The sequence below is a fragment of the Dipodomys merriami genome, unplaced genomic scaffold, assembly GCF_024711535.1.
Source record: "Dipodomys merriami isolate MVZ:Mamm:240054 unplaced genomic scaffold, mDipMer1.0.p SCAF_3, whole genome shotgun sequence".
In the NCBI taxonomy this organism is placed as follows: domain Eukaryota; kingdom Metazoa; phylum Chordata; class Mammalia; order Rodentia; family Heteromyidae; genus Dipodomys; species Dipodomys merriami.
This window is the reverse complement of record NW_027204492.1, coordinates 29,558,307-29,572,172: the sequence shown is the minus strand read 5'-3', so window position 1 is coordinate 29,572,172 and position 13,866 is coordinate 29,558,307. Positions and strand designations below refer to the sequence as shown.

Here is a 13,866-nt window from a genome sequence, read left to right as displayed (position 1 = left end):
TATGGCCTGGAAAACCCCTCTGGAAAGATAAAACATAACAATACTGCAACACTACAATATGTGTGCTCTCTGTATGAAAACATACAATTTTTCAGTCACATGAACAAAGAAATTGACAAATTATTTGTGTATCTACTATAAGATCTTATGATTTTATAATAATGTGTAACAAATACAAAGATTTTTTTATTGTGAAAATACTGTACAGTGGAGTTACAAATACAAAGATTTTCAGAAATTAAATTGCATTTTATAAAAAGCAACTGAACTCAGTACCTGGTGTTATCCTTTTATATTATACAGTTCTTGTATGTCTCCTCTAGGAGAAAATATGACAAAAATCAAAAGCACAATGATGCCATCATTCAACTTTAGAATTATAAATTATGAAAAAGCGATAAAAAGACTGTTATTTGATGACTAATAATTTTGCAAAACTTAACATGTAGTTAGTTAAATAAGTGTTTATTTAGTATCTACTATGTATTGATCTTAAAAACTTAATTCTAGACTCTTCAACCCTCCTATGCTACAGTTAAGGATATTGTGTGATAAATAATAAAAGCTCAATATTTTTAAGAACAAAATGACTTCATTCTCAATCTTGTATGACCTTGGCCACATACACTATTTAAAGGAGCTTATTTAAGTAATTGGGATTTTTCCCCTATAAGAAAGCAGAGCCAGAGGTGGGGGGTGGCTCCCATCTATAATCCTAGCTACTCCAGAAGCTGAGATCTAAGGATCACAGTTCAAAGCCAGCCCAGGCAAGAAAGTCTGTAAGACTCTTATCACCAATTAATAACCCAAAAAAGCCAGAAGTGGAAATGTAGCTCAAATGGTAGAATGCCAGCCTTGAGTGAAAAAGCTCAGGAACAGCACCCAGGTCGTGAGTTCAAGCCCTAGGATTGGCACAAAAAAGGCAGACACATGAAAATTTTACACCAACATTACAGTATACTAGCTTTGTGTAAGGTTTACATAAGTACAATAATAAAATTTTATGTAAGAATACCAAACAGGGCCAAATGAGTAAAAGGAAAAAACAACTACTGCTCCTGGAGAGTGATTCAGCTTTAAACTAAGTCTCACATCTAGGGAAATTGAATTCATAATCTCAGTTTGGGGAAGTAGTTAGTGACCTGGTAAATGATAAAAATTAATGTGAAAGCATAAATTTCAATGAGGCCAAACCAAACATTTTAGAAATATGACAATTTGGGTAAGCTATAAAAAATGGTACTGAAAGGTTATGTGAAATGACTGTAATTAAGAGTCAGCTTCTGGCAAAGAAATAGACAAAAAAGAAATGATTATACATTAAATTAAGTAATTATATATCATTATAAAATATAATGTTACATATATTTGATCATTACTTCAAACATCTGAGAAAATGTGAGGACATGCTTAGGCTTATTCCTAGAATGTAAATTAAATCCATTTGCATTACTTTACAGAATATTTACAGTTTTAAATATTGTCACTTTAAGATTCAATTGCTTAAGTACAAGTAGGAATTGATTATGAGAAAAACAAAAAAACTGCCTTAACCAAACCAATAACCACCTAACCAAATAAATTCATCATCAATATATAATTGGTGACTGATGTTGCAACTTCTAGAATATATAATTCGTGACTGATGTTGCAACTTCTAGAAATATTTACACATTGTACAAAATCCTGCATTCTACACTATGTAAGACATAAAATGCATTACTCACAGCCAGTCCCTCTCTGAAATAGTTCACTTACCAAGGTCATTGAGGCTCAATTACAACTGCTTCTTGGTGACCACCAGGAAGTGGTTTTAGGACCTCCTTGAACATTACAAAATTTATGTATGATCAAAGTCTTTGTACAAAATAGCATCATATTTGCATAAATCCTATGTAAAAGCTCCTGTGCATTTTTGTGCCAATTCTGGAGCTTGATCTCAGGGCCTTGACATTGTCCCTGAGCTAGCTACCACTGGAACCACAGTGTCACTTTCAGCTTTTTCAGTGGTTTATTGGAGATAGGAATCTCATGGACTTACCTGCCTGGGCTGGCTTCAAACTGCAATATTCAGATCTCAGATTCCTGAGTAGGTAGGATTAGAAACGTGAGCCACTAGTAACTGGCCTCCTGCACATGTTTAATATTCTCTAGACTGGTGTGTTAAATAATGGGGATCCAAGCCAGGCACTGGTGGCTCACACCTTTAATCCTAGCTACTCTGGAGGCTGAGATCTGAGGATCACAGTTCCAAGCCAGCCCCAGCAGAAAAGTCCATGAGACTCTTTTTTTTTTTAATTTTTATTTATCCAAGAGACTCTTATCTCCAAAAAACTACTCAGAAAAAGCCAGAAGTGGTGCTGTGGCTCAAGTGGTAAAGTGCTAGCCTTGAGCACAAAGAGGCTCAAGGACAGTGCCCAGGTCCTGAGTTTAAGCCCCAAGACCTGCAATAAAATTATATTGATATTAATATTAATAATAATGGGGATACACTTCAATGTGTCAAATCTATGGAACAATTTGGGGAGAATTTATCTCAATCCACCACTTATTCTTGTAATCAAAGACCATAATATGTCTATTTGTTAAATGTCTTATTTCCTATCTTTGAGGATTTAAAATTTTCTTCACATAGTCCTTAGATATTTTGTTAGCCTTATTACTAAATATTTATGATTGGTGATTATTTTGAAAGGATTGTTTCCATTATACCTTGTAAATGGTTACTTTTTTATCAATTAGTGGTACAATGGTCTTTCATTAAAAGACAGATAAAAATAAGAGAGCAAGCTACAGTTAGATAGATAGATAGATAGATAGATAGATAGATAGATAGATAGATAGATAGATAGATAGATAGATAGATAGATATAAAGATAGATAGATAGATAGATAGATAGATATAGAGAGAGAGATACCTTAATATCCAGAATGAAATGAAATGAGACGAACAATGAAATCAAAATAAAACAGTAACTCACTATAATGGTTTAAAGACTTGGATATGCTGCCGGGCGCTGGTGGCTCAAGCCTGTAATCCTAGCTACTCAGGAGGCTGAGATCTGAGGATGGCGGTTCAAAGCCAGCCCGGGCAGGAGAGACCGTGAGACTCCTATCTCCAATAAACCACCAGAAAACTGTAAGTGGCGCTGTAGCTCAAGTGGTAGAGCGCTCGCCTTGAGCTGAAGAGCTGAGGGACAGCGCCCAGGCCCAGAGTTCAAGCCCCATGACTGACAAAAAAAAAAAGACTTGGATATGTGCTTCTAAAAGTTCCCTAAATAGCTAATAATAACAAAAAAATACTCATAACATATGATAAAAATGCAAAGTGAAAACCACAGTGGAGAACTTTAAAAATGGCTAAAATTATTGAGAATAACAATACCAGGAGTTGGTGACATATGCATATGTCTACCCTATGCCCCAACAATTCTACTACTGGTATAAATCTGTTATGGTATACATTTTAAATATCCTTCAGAGGTCATGTGTTAAAGGCTTGGCTGCCAGCCAGTGGCTCAATCAGGTGGTGGTGGTAATGTTAGAGGTAGACATATTGAAATAATTAGGTTATTCAAGGAATATCCTAAAAGGGTATATTGGGCCCTGACTGCCCCCCTCTCATTCTCTATCTCCTCATTCTCTTACTACTATGAAGTTCTGCCTGGTCTAAAACCCAAAGCAATAGGGCAAGCCCATCATGGATTGAAACCTCTGAAACTATGAACCAAAGTAAGCTATTCCTCTTTTTAACTTGATTTTCTCTGGTATTTTGTCATGGCAAAGGAAGTACATCAAGTCAATATCCAAATGAAATGAGTACATGCATATGAAAAAAAGATTTATATGATAATAATAATAACATGTATAACAGCCAAAATATTAGACAATAGTAATATGGGACAAATTGTAGTATATTTGCACAAGGCAGGAAAACAAGGTTTTACTTATATATGCAACAATGAATTCAACATCCATGATACTCCTATCTTTCCATGAAACTTAGACATAGATTGCACATATTTTGATTTTCTTACCTTCTGTATCTTTGAGTAAATAGTTTATAGCCCCTATTAGGATCAATATTCCACTCTTTTATAGATAGCATTACTCATGTCCAGAAACAGGTACTGTAGTTCTTTAATGGGATTACCATATAAAATTAAATCCATGTTATCTGCCAAATAACTATATATATATATATATATATATATATATATATATATATATAATATCCTTCCTACTTGACCTTTCTCAATTTATTTTCTTTTATTGTACACTGCATCTTAAAGTACCAGAGAATCCCAAAACACACATACTCATACATCATTCATTGATGAGTACATGGTCTGTGAAATGCTTCATGGCAACTTCATCATTATCTGTATAATATATTTACACAAACCTCAATGACATAAATAAATCCCTTGATGTAGCCTCTTGATACAGTCAAGTGATGTGGTAAACACATAACATATAAAGTTGCTATAAATGCAAACAACATACTATTTTATAGTGAACATTTTCTGTAAGTAAAAGTTCACTGAAATAATGATAAAGTATAGTAAGTAGGTAAACCAGCAACTTGGTTCTTTATTATCACATATGATATTTTGTATGTGATTGTAATATGCTATATCTTTATACAACAGGCAATATAATAGGTTTATTTATACTAACAGGACTATAAGCACATGAGTAATAAATTGCCCTATGATGCTGGTATGTCTAGGTCATTATGCAATAGTATTTTTCTGTTCCATTATAATTTTACAGGACCATTGTTGTATGTAGAGTATATAAATTGCAAGACTGTGCTACATTAAAGAAAACTTAAAATATCATCTTTGTTTCAATAATACAAGCACTTATATACCACTTACAGTTTGTCAAGCTTGCTCCCTCATGCAGTGTCTACATATTTACACACAAACACTACATACACATAATTGATACTAGTTGTTTTTAATTTTTACAATAATCTTGTAAGTATTATTGGACCCATTTTAGGAAATAGGAAGGTATTAGTCACCCAACTAAGAAATTGAGGTATACAACAATTAAGAATTAAGACTACGTTGCTAGCAAGCATCAGAACCAGAATGGCAGGTACACAATAGCCAAATATGTCACATAAACTGTAGAATCAAGCTATTAGGAAGGGAGATAGTCTTGAACACCTCCAAAACTAAACTATGTTTCTTTAAACAATTAATTTAAAATCTTAAACTGTCTCCGGAAGATTTTTTACTAAAATTTTAGTAACAGAAAAATAATAGACACACAAAATCACAGGACAGTCCTATTTTTAAAATAAGTTGTTGACATGTACTTTAAGCTATGGATATATTTATTCACCAATATGCTTTGAACTAAAAATTCAAGTAAACATCTCCAGTATTCCAGGTATTTTCAAAATATATCAATTATGTTTCTAATTATTCTAATTATAGCCCATTGGCTAAGAACAGTCATTAAGATCCTCTTCATTACATTTCCTTATTACTCATTCTCTTATTTACTCATATAGTAAATACTTCTTTTTGTATAATAGATATGCAGTAAATATTGAGTACTCACTATGTCAAATACATAAATAGGTATAAGGTATATCATGTAACTTAAAGAAAATTATTTTTATAAATACCGGTTACGGAGTATTGCAGCAACCAATTCTCCTCTATGTAGATGATCCATCACCTCTTAAAGTGGAATAATGACCTGTTCAGGAGGGAAAAAGCCAATATTTTCAAAATATCTCAAAAAAGTCAGAATTTTCAAAATTTTGCTTTTGTAATATTTTTAATACTTCATGATTAATTTAAAAACAGAATGATATGTTCATGTATCTAATGCCCATATTAGTGAAAACTAAGAAATTGAATGTTTTTAAGAAATAGAATACTCAAAGTATATAGAAAACAATATAAGCCATTAAATAGTATTGATTAAATTTCATGTGAAGTCATTAGCTAACAAGAACCACTGAAAATCAACCACATCCACAGGAAGTTAGAGAAAACTGAAAAATCAGAAAACCTAGAAAGTCTCTGGGAAATTTGAATTAGACAAGAATAATTGGAAAGAAACAGTTGAGTCAAACATACCCAAAGATAGAGATAGCACAAATGACTCTGTTGCCAATGGGATATAGGGTTTGAGAAGCCCATAGAAAGGCCCAAAAATTTAGAAATGGTTATACAAAACCCAAGCTAGAAAGTTACAATGTTTCAAAATCTTGAAGAAAAAACATAGTACATAGGAATATTTTATTTAATTGGATAGGATTGTTTTAGTGGTTGATGTTTTTGTTGGAGAAAGCACTGAGTTTTAGGAAAGTCAACTCCATGTAATATACTTAATGTATTATATTGGAAGGGAGTATATGAGTATATGTTTGAGTATATGTTATACATTTATTAATCAAATACATGTTATGAATGTATTGTATTTATTTCAAGTATATTGGGAAACAATGTTCCTTGTTAATAAAATCAACTTCTGTTTTTCATTGCCAAGGTGACATACAGAGGGGTTACAGTTACATAAGTAAGGTAATAAGTACATTTGTTGTCAAACTTGTTACCCTTCCCGCATTTTTCTCCTGCTTTCCCTCCCCCCACCCTCCCACCTCTCAAGTTGTAAAGATCATTTCCAACATATAAAATCAACTTCTTATATATTGAAAGATTAACAAAAGATAAGAATGCATTATGTTCAATTTAGTTTGTTAGTAGAAATGTTTGTTGTAAAACTATAACATAATTAAACAAGGCAGGGGGATTCATTGTCTCCAGCCTCTTCTAGTCATTATGTTAAGAAGTGAAGGACCAAGATACTCTACACACATAAATTGTAACCCCTTGTACAATCATTTTCAAATAAAAGTAAATTTTAATTTTTTAAGAAAGTATTTACTATGGTCAGGAGATAAAATAATAATCTAGACAAGACTCTAAAGATAGCCAGAGAGATTAAGAATTTTTTGGCTGAAAAATCACTGACAGATATTATAGGGATAAGGAGACATCAAAGATCACCCCATAAAATCCATTTTGGTAATGGAAAATGGATGGTATCAAGTGATGCAGGATATAAACAGGAAAAAATATTGAAAGGACAACCATTTGATGGGAACATATTTATCTAACATAGCACTTCCGTAGACAGTTAAATGATAGGCAAGATCATAGGACTGGAAAATATTCCTCATGGGTGCATTTGCCATGAAAAAGAATCCCAATGAAACAGAGTAAGGTAGGCTACTGGGGAAAAGAAAAGGAAAACTGGTAGAAGGAAAATTAGGGGAAATATAAGTCCAGAAGAAGAAAATTTTGAATATATTGATTGACTTGACTATTATAAATGAGTATGGACTCCTTTACAGAGTTGTATCAGTATCACTAAAAAGGAACGACACAACACTTGATTAAAAAATAAGACAGAATTGAATAGATTGAAGATCTTCTGAGTATCTTGAAAATACAGATAATTTTTATAAAGTGCCCTCTCAAGTGATCAAATAAATAACTTGGACACAATTAGAGGGTTTTTGTTTATTTATAGTTTTAAAGCACTTTTATAAAAGTATACCCCATTTTACTATTTATCCTAAAAATTCTTTTTTAAGTAATGGAGTTTTATTGTTCTAACAGCTTATGCTGTTACCAGTAGATGAAGTGTTCCAAAACATTCTTTTTTCCCTCCAGGTACAGAAAAAGAACCACATCAAGAAATGATTTATCATCAAGATGGCATTACATCTTTGAGACATGAGACAGAATTTTGGCCTTCTCCTTATGGATCCTCCTTAGATTGTTTCACAGCTGGGCAGTGGCTGCCTAATTGTGGAAGTCATGTGCCTGTTCTTTTGAGAAAGGGGGCAAGTGCTTGCATGGTTGACCCTTGTTCTTCCTGGTTTAGTGTACTCCTTGGAAAATCAGGTAGCTCAAGGTGCACACATGACCTTAATAAGTGGAATGGGCTCCACAACAAAGGTATAGGGTATATTAATCTAGGATCCAAAGTATGGACCATCTGGACTTCCATGATTCATCTGCAAAGAATAGTTGAATCTTGTAGCCCTTATACCCTCATTCCTATTCCTGTCTACCTACATTATGGGCCAGATTGTGTCACAACAAGTGCATATGTTGAAAATGTTACACACTAAAATAAATTCTTGATGGATCAAAATAATGGAAGGTAAAATGTGAAGTTGAAATGGCACCAAAACAAAACTCAGGGGGAAAGTTCTTATAATCATACAGAAGGCAAACAATACCCCAAACTATAAAACACTATTAAATTTGATTACATAAAAAAGAAAAATCTATACTTCAAAACTACCAAAATGTGCAAGCAATTGGTAAACTAGGAAAAAATATTCATAATATACATGACAGTTAAAAGCAGACTAGTGATTTTAATTCACACATACATATTAATCAATGAAAATAATATAGCACAATGGTAATTTGAGAAAGTAACATAATCAAGAAGCACAAAAATAAGTCTTAAGATAAATATTTCTTAAACTGAGGCATTAATTTTTAACCTATGAAACACACATGCAATCACACACACACACACAAATCCTTTTATATGTGGGAATATGGATTTGGAAAACTGTTTGCTTTTCATTCTATACTTTTTTGTTGAATTTATTTCTAAAGAAATACTCATTAGAATGCCAGGTGCCAGTGGCAAGATCCAAGGATTGCAGTTCAAAGCCAGCTGGGGCAGGAAAGTTGTTCAAATTAATATCTCCAACTAATAAAAAAAAAAGACACTAAAGACACTAGAAGTAGAGCTGTAGCCCAAACGGTAGAGCAATAGTCTTGAGCACAAAAGCTCAGGGACAATGCTCAGGTCCAGAGTTCAAGTCCCAGGACTTGAACTAGTAGAGGAACTAGTAGAGGAACTAGTAGAAGGGTCAGACCATGAAACAGGAGGGTGACCAGCATGGTAACCTAAAAGATAAGGTGTTATTTGAAGAAAGGAGTAATCCAAGTATATTAGATACTGCTAAGCAATTGTACGTGAAAAAAATGAGAGATAACAACCCCGTGTGGTAACCTGGGAGCCAAGAAGGATCTTGATAAGAGTGGGATGTGTGGAATGATGAAGACCAAGGCTGACTTCATTCTTCAAGAAAGATGAAAGGGAGAGGGAAAACACTGAACACAATTCAAGTTTTTCTTTAATAGTAAGCAAAGAAGTGGGTGATTATTGGAATGAGATATAAAGGACATAGTATAATAAGGACATAGTATAGTAAGCAAATGTAAAAAGCATGACATTAAGCTGAAGAAGTACAATAGTATACATGTGCATTTCAAAAGCATAAAATACTCATTCTGGCTCTCTCTACACACATACATGTATACTTTATATATGTGTATGTACATATACACTTGTGGAAGCAGTATTAAGAGTGTCATGGAAATGAAAATGTCAATAAGTCCCTCAGAAGAGGAAGAAAGAAAAATTGTGGAGGGTTTCAGTACAAACTTCACTATATCTAATTTTTTGTTTTATCCTCTGAAGCAAAAATGATAGTGCTATATAATTTAGTAAAGGCTACAAGGTGTATTGCTCTGTGTACTTTTCTATATGTCTAACATACTTTATGAAAATGAAACAAAAGTAGGCATGATATGTATCCTCAAGATGGGACTCTATAGGTGAGTAGACAAGACATGATATATAAGGGTCAGCATATTCGAAAAATTATTTTAAAAAAGAATAAGACAAAAATATGATCAGATTAACACTGTAATTAAAAAGTTATAGTTCTGCTGACATGGTGGTGCACCCCTGTAACACAGCACTTGAGAGGCAGGAAGATCATGAGTTCCTGGATAACAGTGAGACCATGTTTCAAAGAAAATACAAAAAGAAAGCAACACACTTCTCCCTGGTCACAGTACCTTCATAAGTAAAAGGGAAACAAGCCACTACTCACAGCACACAGCTGACAAAGATTTAATTGTGGTTCTGCCTTTAAAATATTCTACTTAACTCACCGAAATAAAACTGACAAAACTGCTTCTGAGTCCAAAAAATTTTATTCATAAGCATTTCAGTAATTGACAAATCTAATACTTTTCAAATACTTAGCATATAGTTAGGTAGAATTTCAAATAGAAATTCCCATTTATGACTTAACATTTAATTAAAATCTGCCTCATCACTCTTTGCTACTCTGTCCAAGAACCAATAGCTTTAAAAATAATGAGATCTGAGATAACTAACCAATTTCAAACCACATAAGGAAAGTCCTATTTAGGAATTGATGGCATATAAAATGAATCTTAGGGGCTTCTGTAATAGTCTGTCTTCAAATGAAACTTTCATAACCACTATGATAAAAAAAAAAAAAGCTGACAGAATCTTAGTGGAAAAAAAAAAACTGCCAACTGCCAAAAAATCCAAATGCTGCAAAATCTAGAAACATGGAACATACATGAATTCCTCTAAATCAAGTTATATACAGCAGCATCACTAAAAATTCAAAAGGATCTTGAAATCACAAAATCTGAACTTCACAAAAAGAGGTTGGGCTGGGAAGGTGGCTCAGAGGTAGAGTGCTTGCCTCGCATGTATGAGGCCCTGGGTTCGATTCCTCAGCACCACATGAGACTTTTATCTCCAATTAACCACCACAAAGCTGAAAGTGGCACTGTGGTTCAAGTGGTAGAGCACTAGCCTTGAGCACAAAAGGCTCAGGAAGAGCACCTAGGCCTTGAGTTCAAGCCCCAGGACCAGCACAAAAAGATTACAACGTGTAAAGGCCCTCTCAGTTACATTAAAATGTACATAAAGACACAGTAGACAGTATGTAAACAGGCAGGGATTTTGATAGAATGAAATAAAAAAGTAGATCCAAATGAAGGTAGTTGGACTATATAAAAAATATGCTGGGGGGTGGGGGGTGAGGGGTGGGAGATGGGAAGGGATGGGAAGGGGAACAAAGGATGCAGCAACAATGCTTGATAAGAAATGCACTCATTACCTTGCCCATGTAATTGTAACCCCTCTGTACAGTATTTTCAAGATACACTGATTTCATAAACTGCATTGCTGAATGGTAACTCCTTTGTACAACTACTTTAAGATAGTAAAAAGCTTTTTTTTCTTTTTATTTAATTTTAATTTTTATTTTTTGTGAACACACTGTACAGAGGGGTTACAATTACATGGGCAGGTTAATGCGTACATTTCTTATCAAGCATTGCAGCCTCCTCCTTTGTTTACCCTTCACATCCCTTCCCAGCCTCCCCCCCATCCCACCCCCTCACCCAATCCTCCCCACCTTCCCCCCCCCCCGCCCCGCACCAACATTGTAAAGCTCGTTGTCAACATGACAACTGGTACTTCTCATTGTTGCAACAGGTCCACGTGTATCCTTCAACAACTTGTTTTTCCCCATCTCCTCTACAAGTTATACTGACATCAAATATAGTGAAAGCAGGGGTTATACTGTGTGGGAGGGACATACAAAGCTACAAAGAGATAATCTTATAAATGTGTTAGAAACAAATGCATGAAAGAAAAAAAACATTAAAATACATATCTAAGGGTTCATTTTCTTAACATCGCATTATCTGACCTTTTCCACTTGACTCATACATATACTAGATATTGCAAATAAGGGACCTATGTTTCTTTGGGCCTGGCTTACTTCACTTAATATAATTTTTTCCAAGTTTTTCCATTTCCTAACAAATGGGGCAATGTCATTCTTTCTGATGGAGGCATAGAATTCCATTGTGTATATATACCACATTTTCTTGATCCATTCATCTACTGAGGGGCATCTGGGCTGGTTCCATATCTTAGCTATGGTAAATTATTATACTTAATGGTGAAAAACTAAAGCCATTTCCTCTTAACTCAGGAACAAGACAAGGATGTCCACTCTCTCCACTTCTCTTCAATCTAGTATTAGAATGCCTAGCTACAGCAATAAGACAAGATGCAGACATAAAGGGGATCCAAATAGGGAAAGAAGAAATAAAACTCTCCCCCTTTGCAGATGACATGATCTTGTATTTAAAGAATCCCATAGACTCCACTCCCAAATTACTCAAGCTGATTCAAAAACTTTGGCAAAGTAGCAGGGTATAAAATTAACCCCCCAAAATCAATGGCTTTTCTGTATGCCAACAATGAGAAAAGTGTGGCTGAAATTAGGAAAGCAACTCCATTTGTAATAGCACCACAAAAAATAAAAAGCTTTTTAAAAGGTTACAAATTCCATATGCTACAAAACACAATAAATACCCTTAGACAAAGGAGGGGGAAGTCAGGTTTGCATCACAAACCTCAGTAATAAAAGAAAGCAGCCCACTGAGAAAGTGGCTGAACAGGCTGAACAGGCTCTATACAGAAAAGTGATGCCAGATGCAGGCAGCTGTCACTTATTATCCTAGTTATTCCAGAGAATAAGATTTGAGGATCTTGGTTCAAAGCCAGCCTGGGCAGGAAAGACCACAAGATTCTATGCCCAATTAACTAGCAAATGTGTGACTAGAGGCCTGAACCAAGTGGTAGATTACCAGATGTGACCAAGCAAGTCAACTAAGTGGGAAGCCTTAAGTTCAAGCAATAGCACTAGAATAAATAAAAATAGCAACAAAGAGCATAAGCATAAAAAATATTCAACCACAATTGTATGTATGTATGTATATTCATGCACATACTCAAATGAATGAAAACAATGGAGAGAAAATCCTCAGCCATGCTAAAATCTCATTAATTGCACATTCGATTGTTCTTTTGCATATTTTACATCCAACATGGACACAGGAGGTTTTTCTTTGTTGTTTTTTTGATGTACTATGTGATCCTTTGTTTCTTTTGTATGCTCTTCCCTCTATGGTATATCCTCTGTTGTCACTGTGTTTGCTTTTGGTACCCTGGTATTATATATACATTTACTCGAATTAGGGAAGAGAAGGGGAACAACAGAATGATGAGACAAAGGACAAGGGGTGAACGAATGCAACAGCAATATACACAAGATACTATGTTAGAAACATTCTGTAAAAAAGAGAAAAATTTTTTAAAAATAAATCATGATAAACTTGTACATTTTATATTTTTATTTTATAAATTACATCTAAAGTAAACTATTTCTTGGGTCCTTCTTAGCATGCAAAACATTCCCATAAAATGTAAAACAAGAGAAAGATAGCAAAGGACAAAAAGGGAAAGGTACATACAAATTTTATAAGGGGAAATTGAGGATAAATAAACAAAAGTTGTAGAGCATTTTAGAGGGAAAGAAACTAAGTAGATTCAGGTATTACAGCTTCAATTAGGAATGATTAAGCAAGCAGGTGCAGATGGTTTCTTTCCTTCATCTCCACTCTACCAGGTCATAATTCAATTTGTCTTCCATGTTCCAAAGGGTAAAATTCTTAAGTGGTTTTATGTTACAGTAATCACCTTAGCAGAAAGCTGTTTATCCAAGCAAAATAAGCTTCATACGCTATCTTTAAAAAATGATATCTTTAACATAATAAAACATTATCACAGTGTGACACTTGAAATCTAGAAGCAATGCAGCATTTTTACATCATAGACTCCTGGTAGAGTAAAAGCAAAGAAACAAATCACTTTATTTTCTTCATAAAAGAATCTTTGAAGCTAAGGAATCTACTAAACACTAAACTACATCTAACTTTTCCCAGGTTGGCCTCAAAGATGATCCTCCCATTTCTGTCTCCTGAGTAGTTGGGATTACAGATCACTATGGCAATGCTACAAAAAGAAAATGTCTTCCTCATTCTCTAAAAAGCTTTGGTCAGTATGAATTATGAATTAAGATACATTGCAATTTACAACAATTTTAGAAAA

The 13,866-nt window shown here is 34.1% G+C and overlaps 1 protein-coding gene across 2 annotated transcripts in view; it reads right to left on the bottom strand.

The window, feature by feature from the left end:
• The window catches only part of Klhl13 (kelch like family member 13), a 164,661-nt gene that overhangs the window by 96,228 nt on the left and 54,567 nt on the right, over positions 1-13,866 (bottom strand). For both annotated transcript variants that reach the window (XM_070039852.1, XM_070039857.1), the window contains exon 2: positions 5,648-5,721. In XM_070039852.1, the coding sequence (XP_069895953.1) occupies positions 5,648-5,697 (50 nt within the window). In that variant the 5' untranslated portion in view covers positions 5,698-5,721. The remainder of the gene's footprint in view (positions 1-5,647; positions 5,722-13,866) is intronic.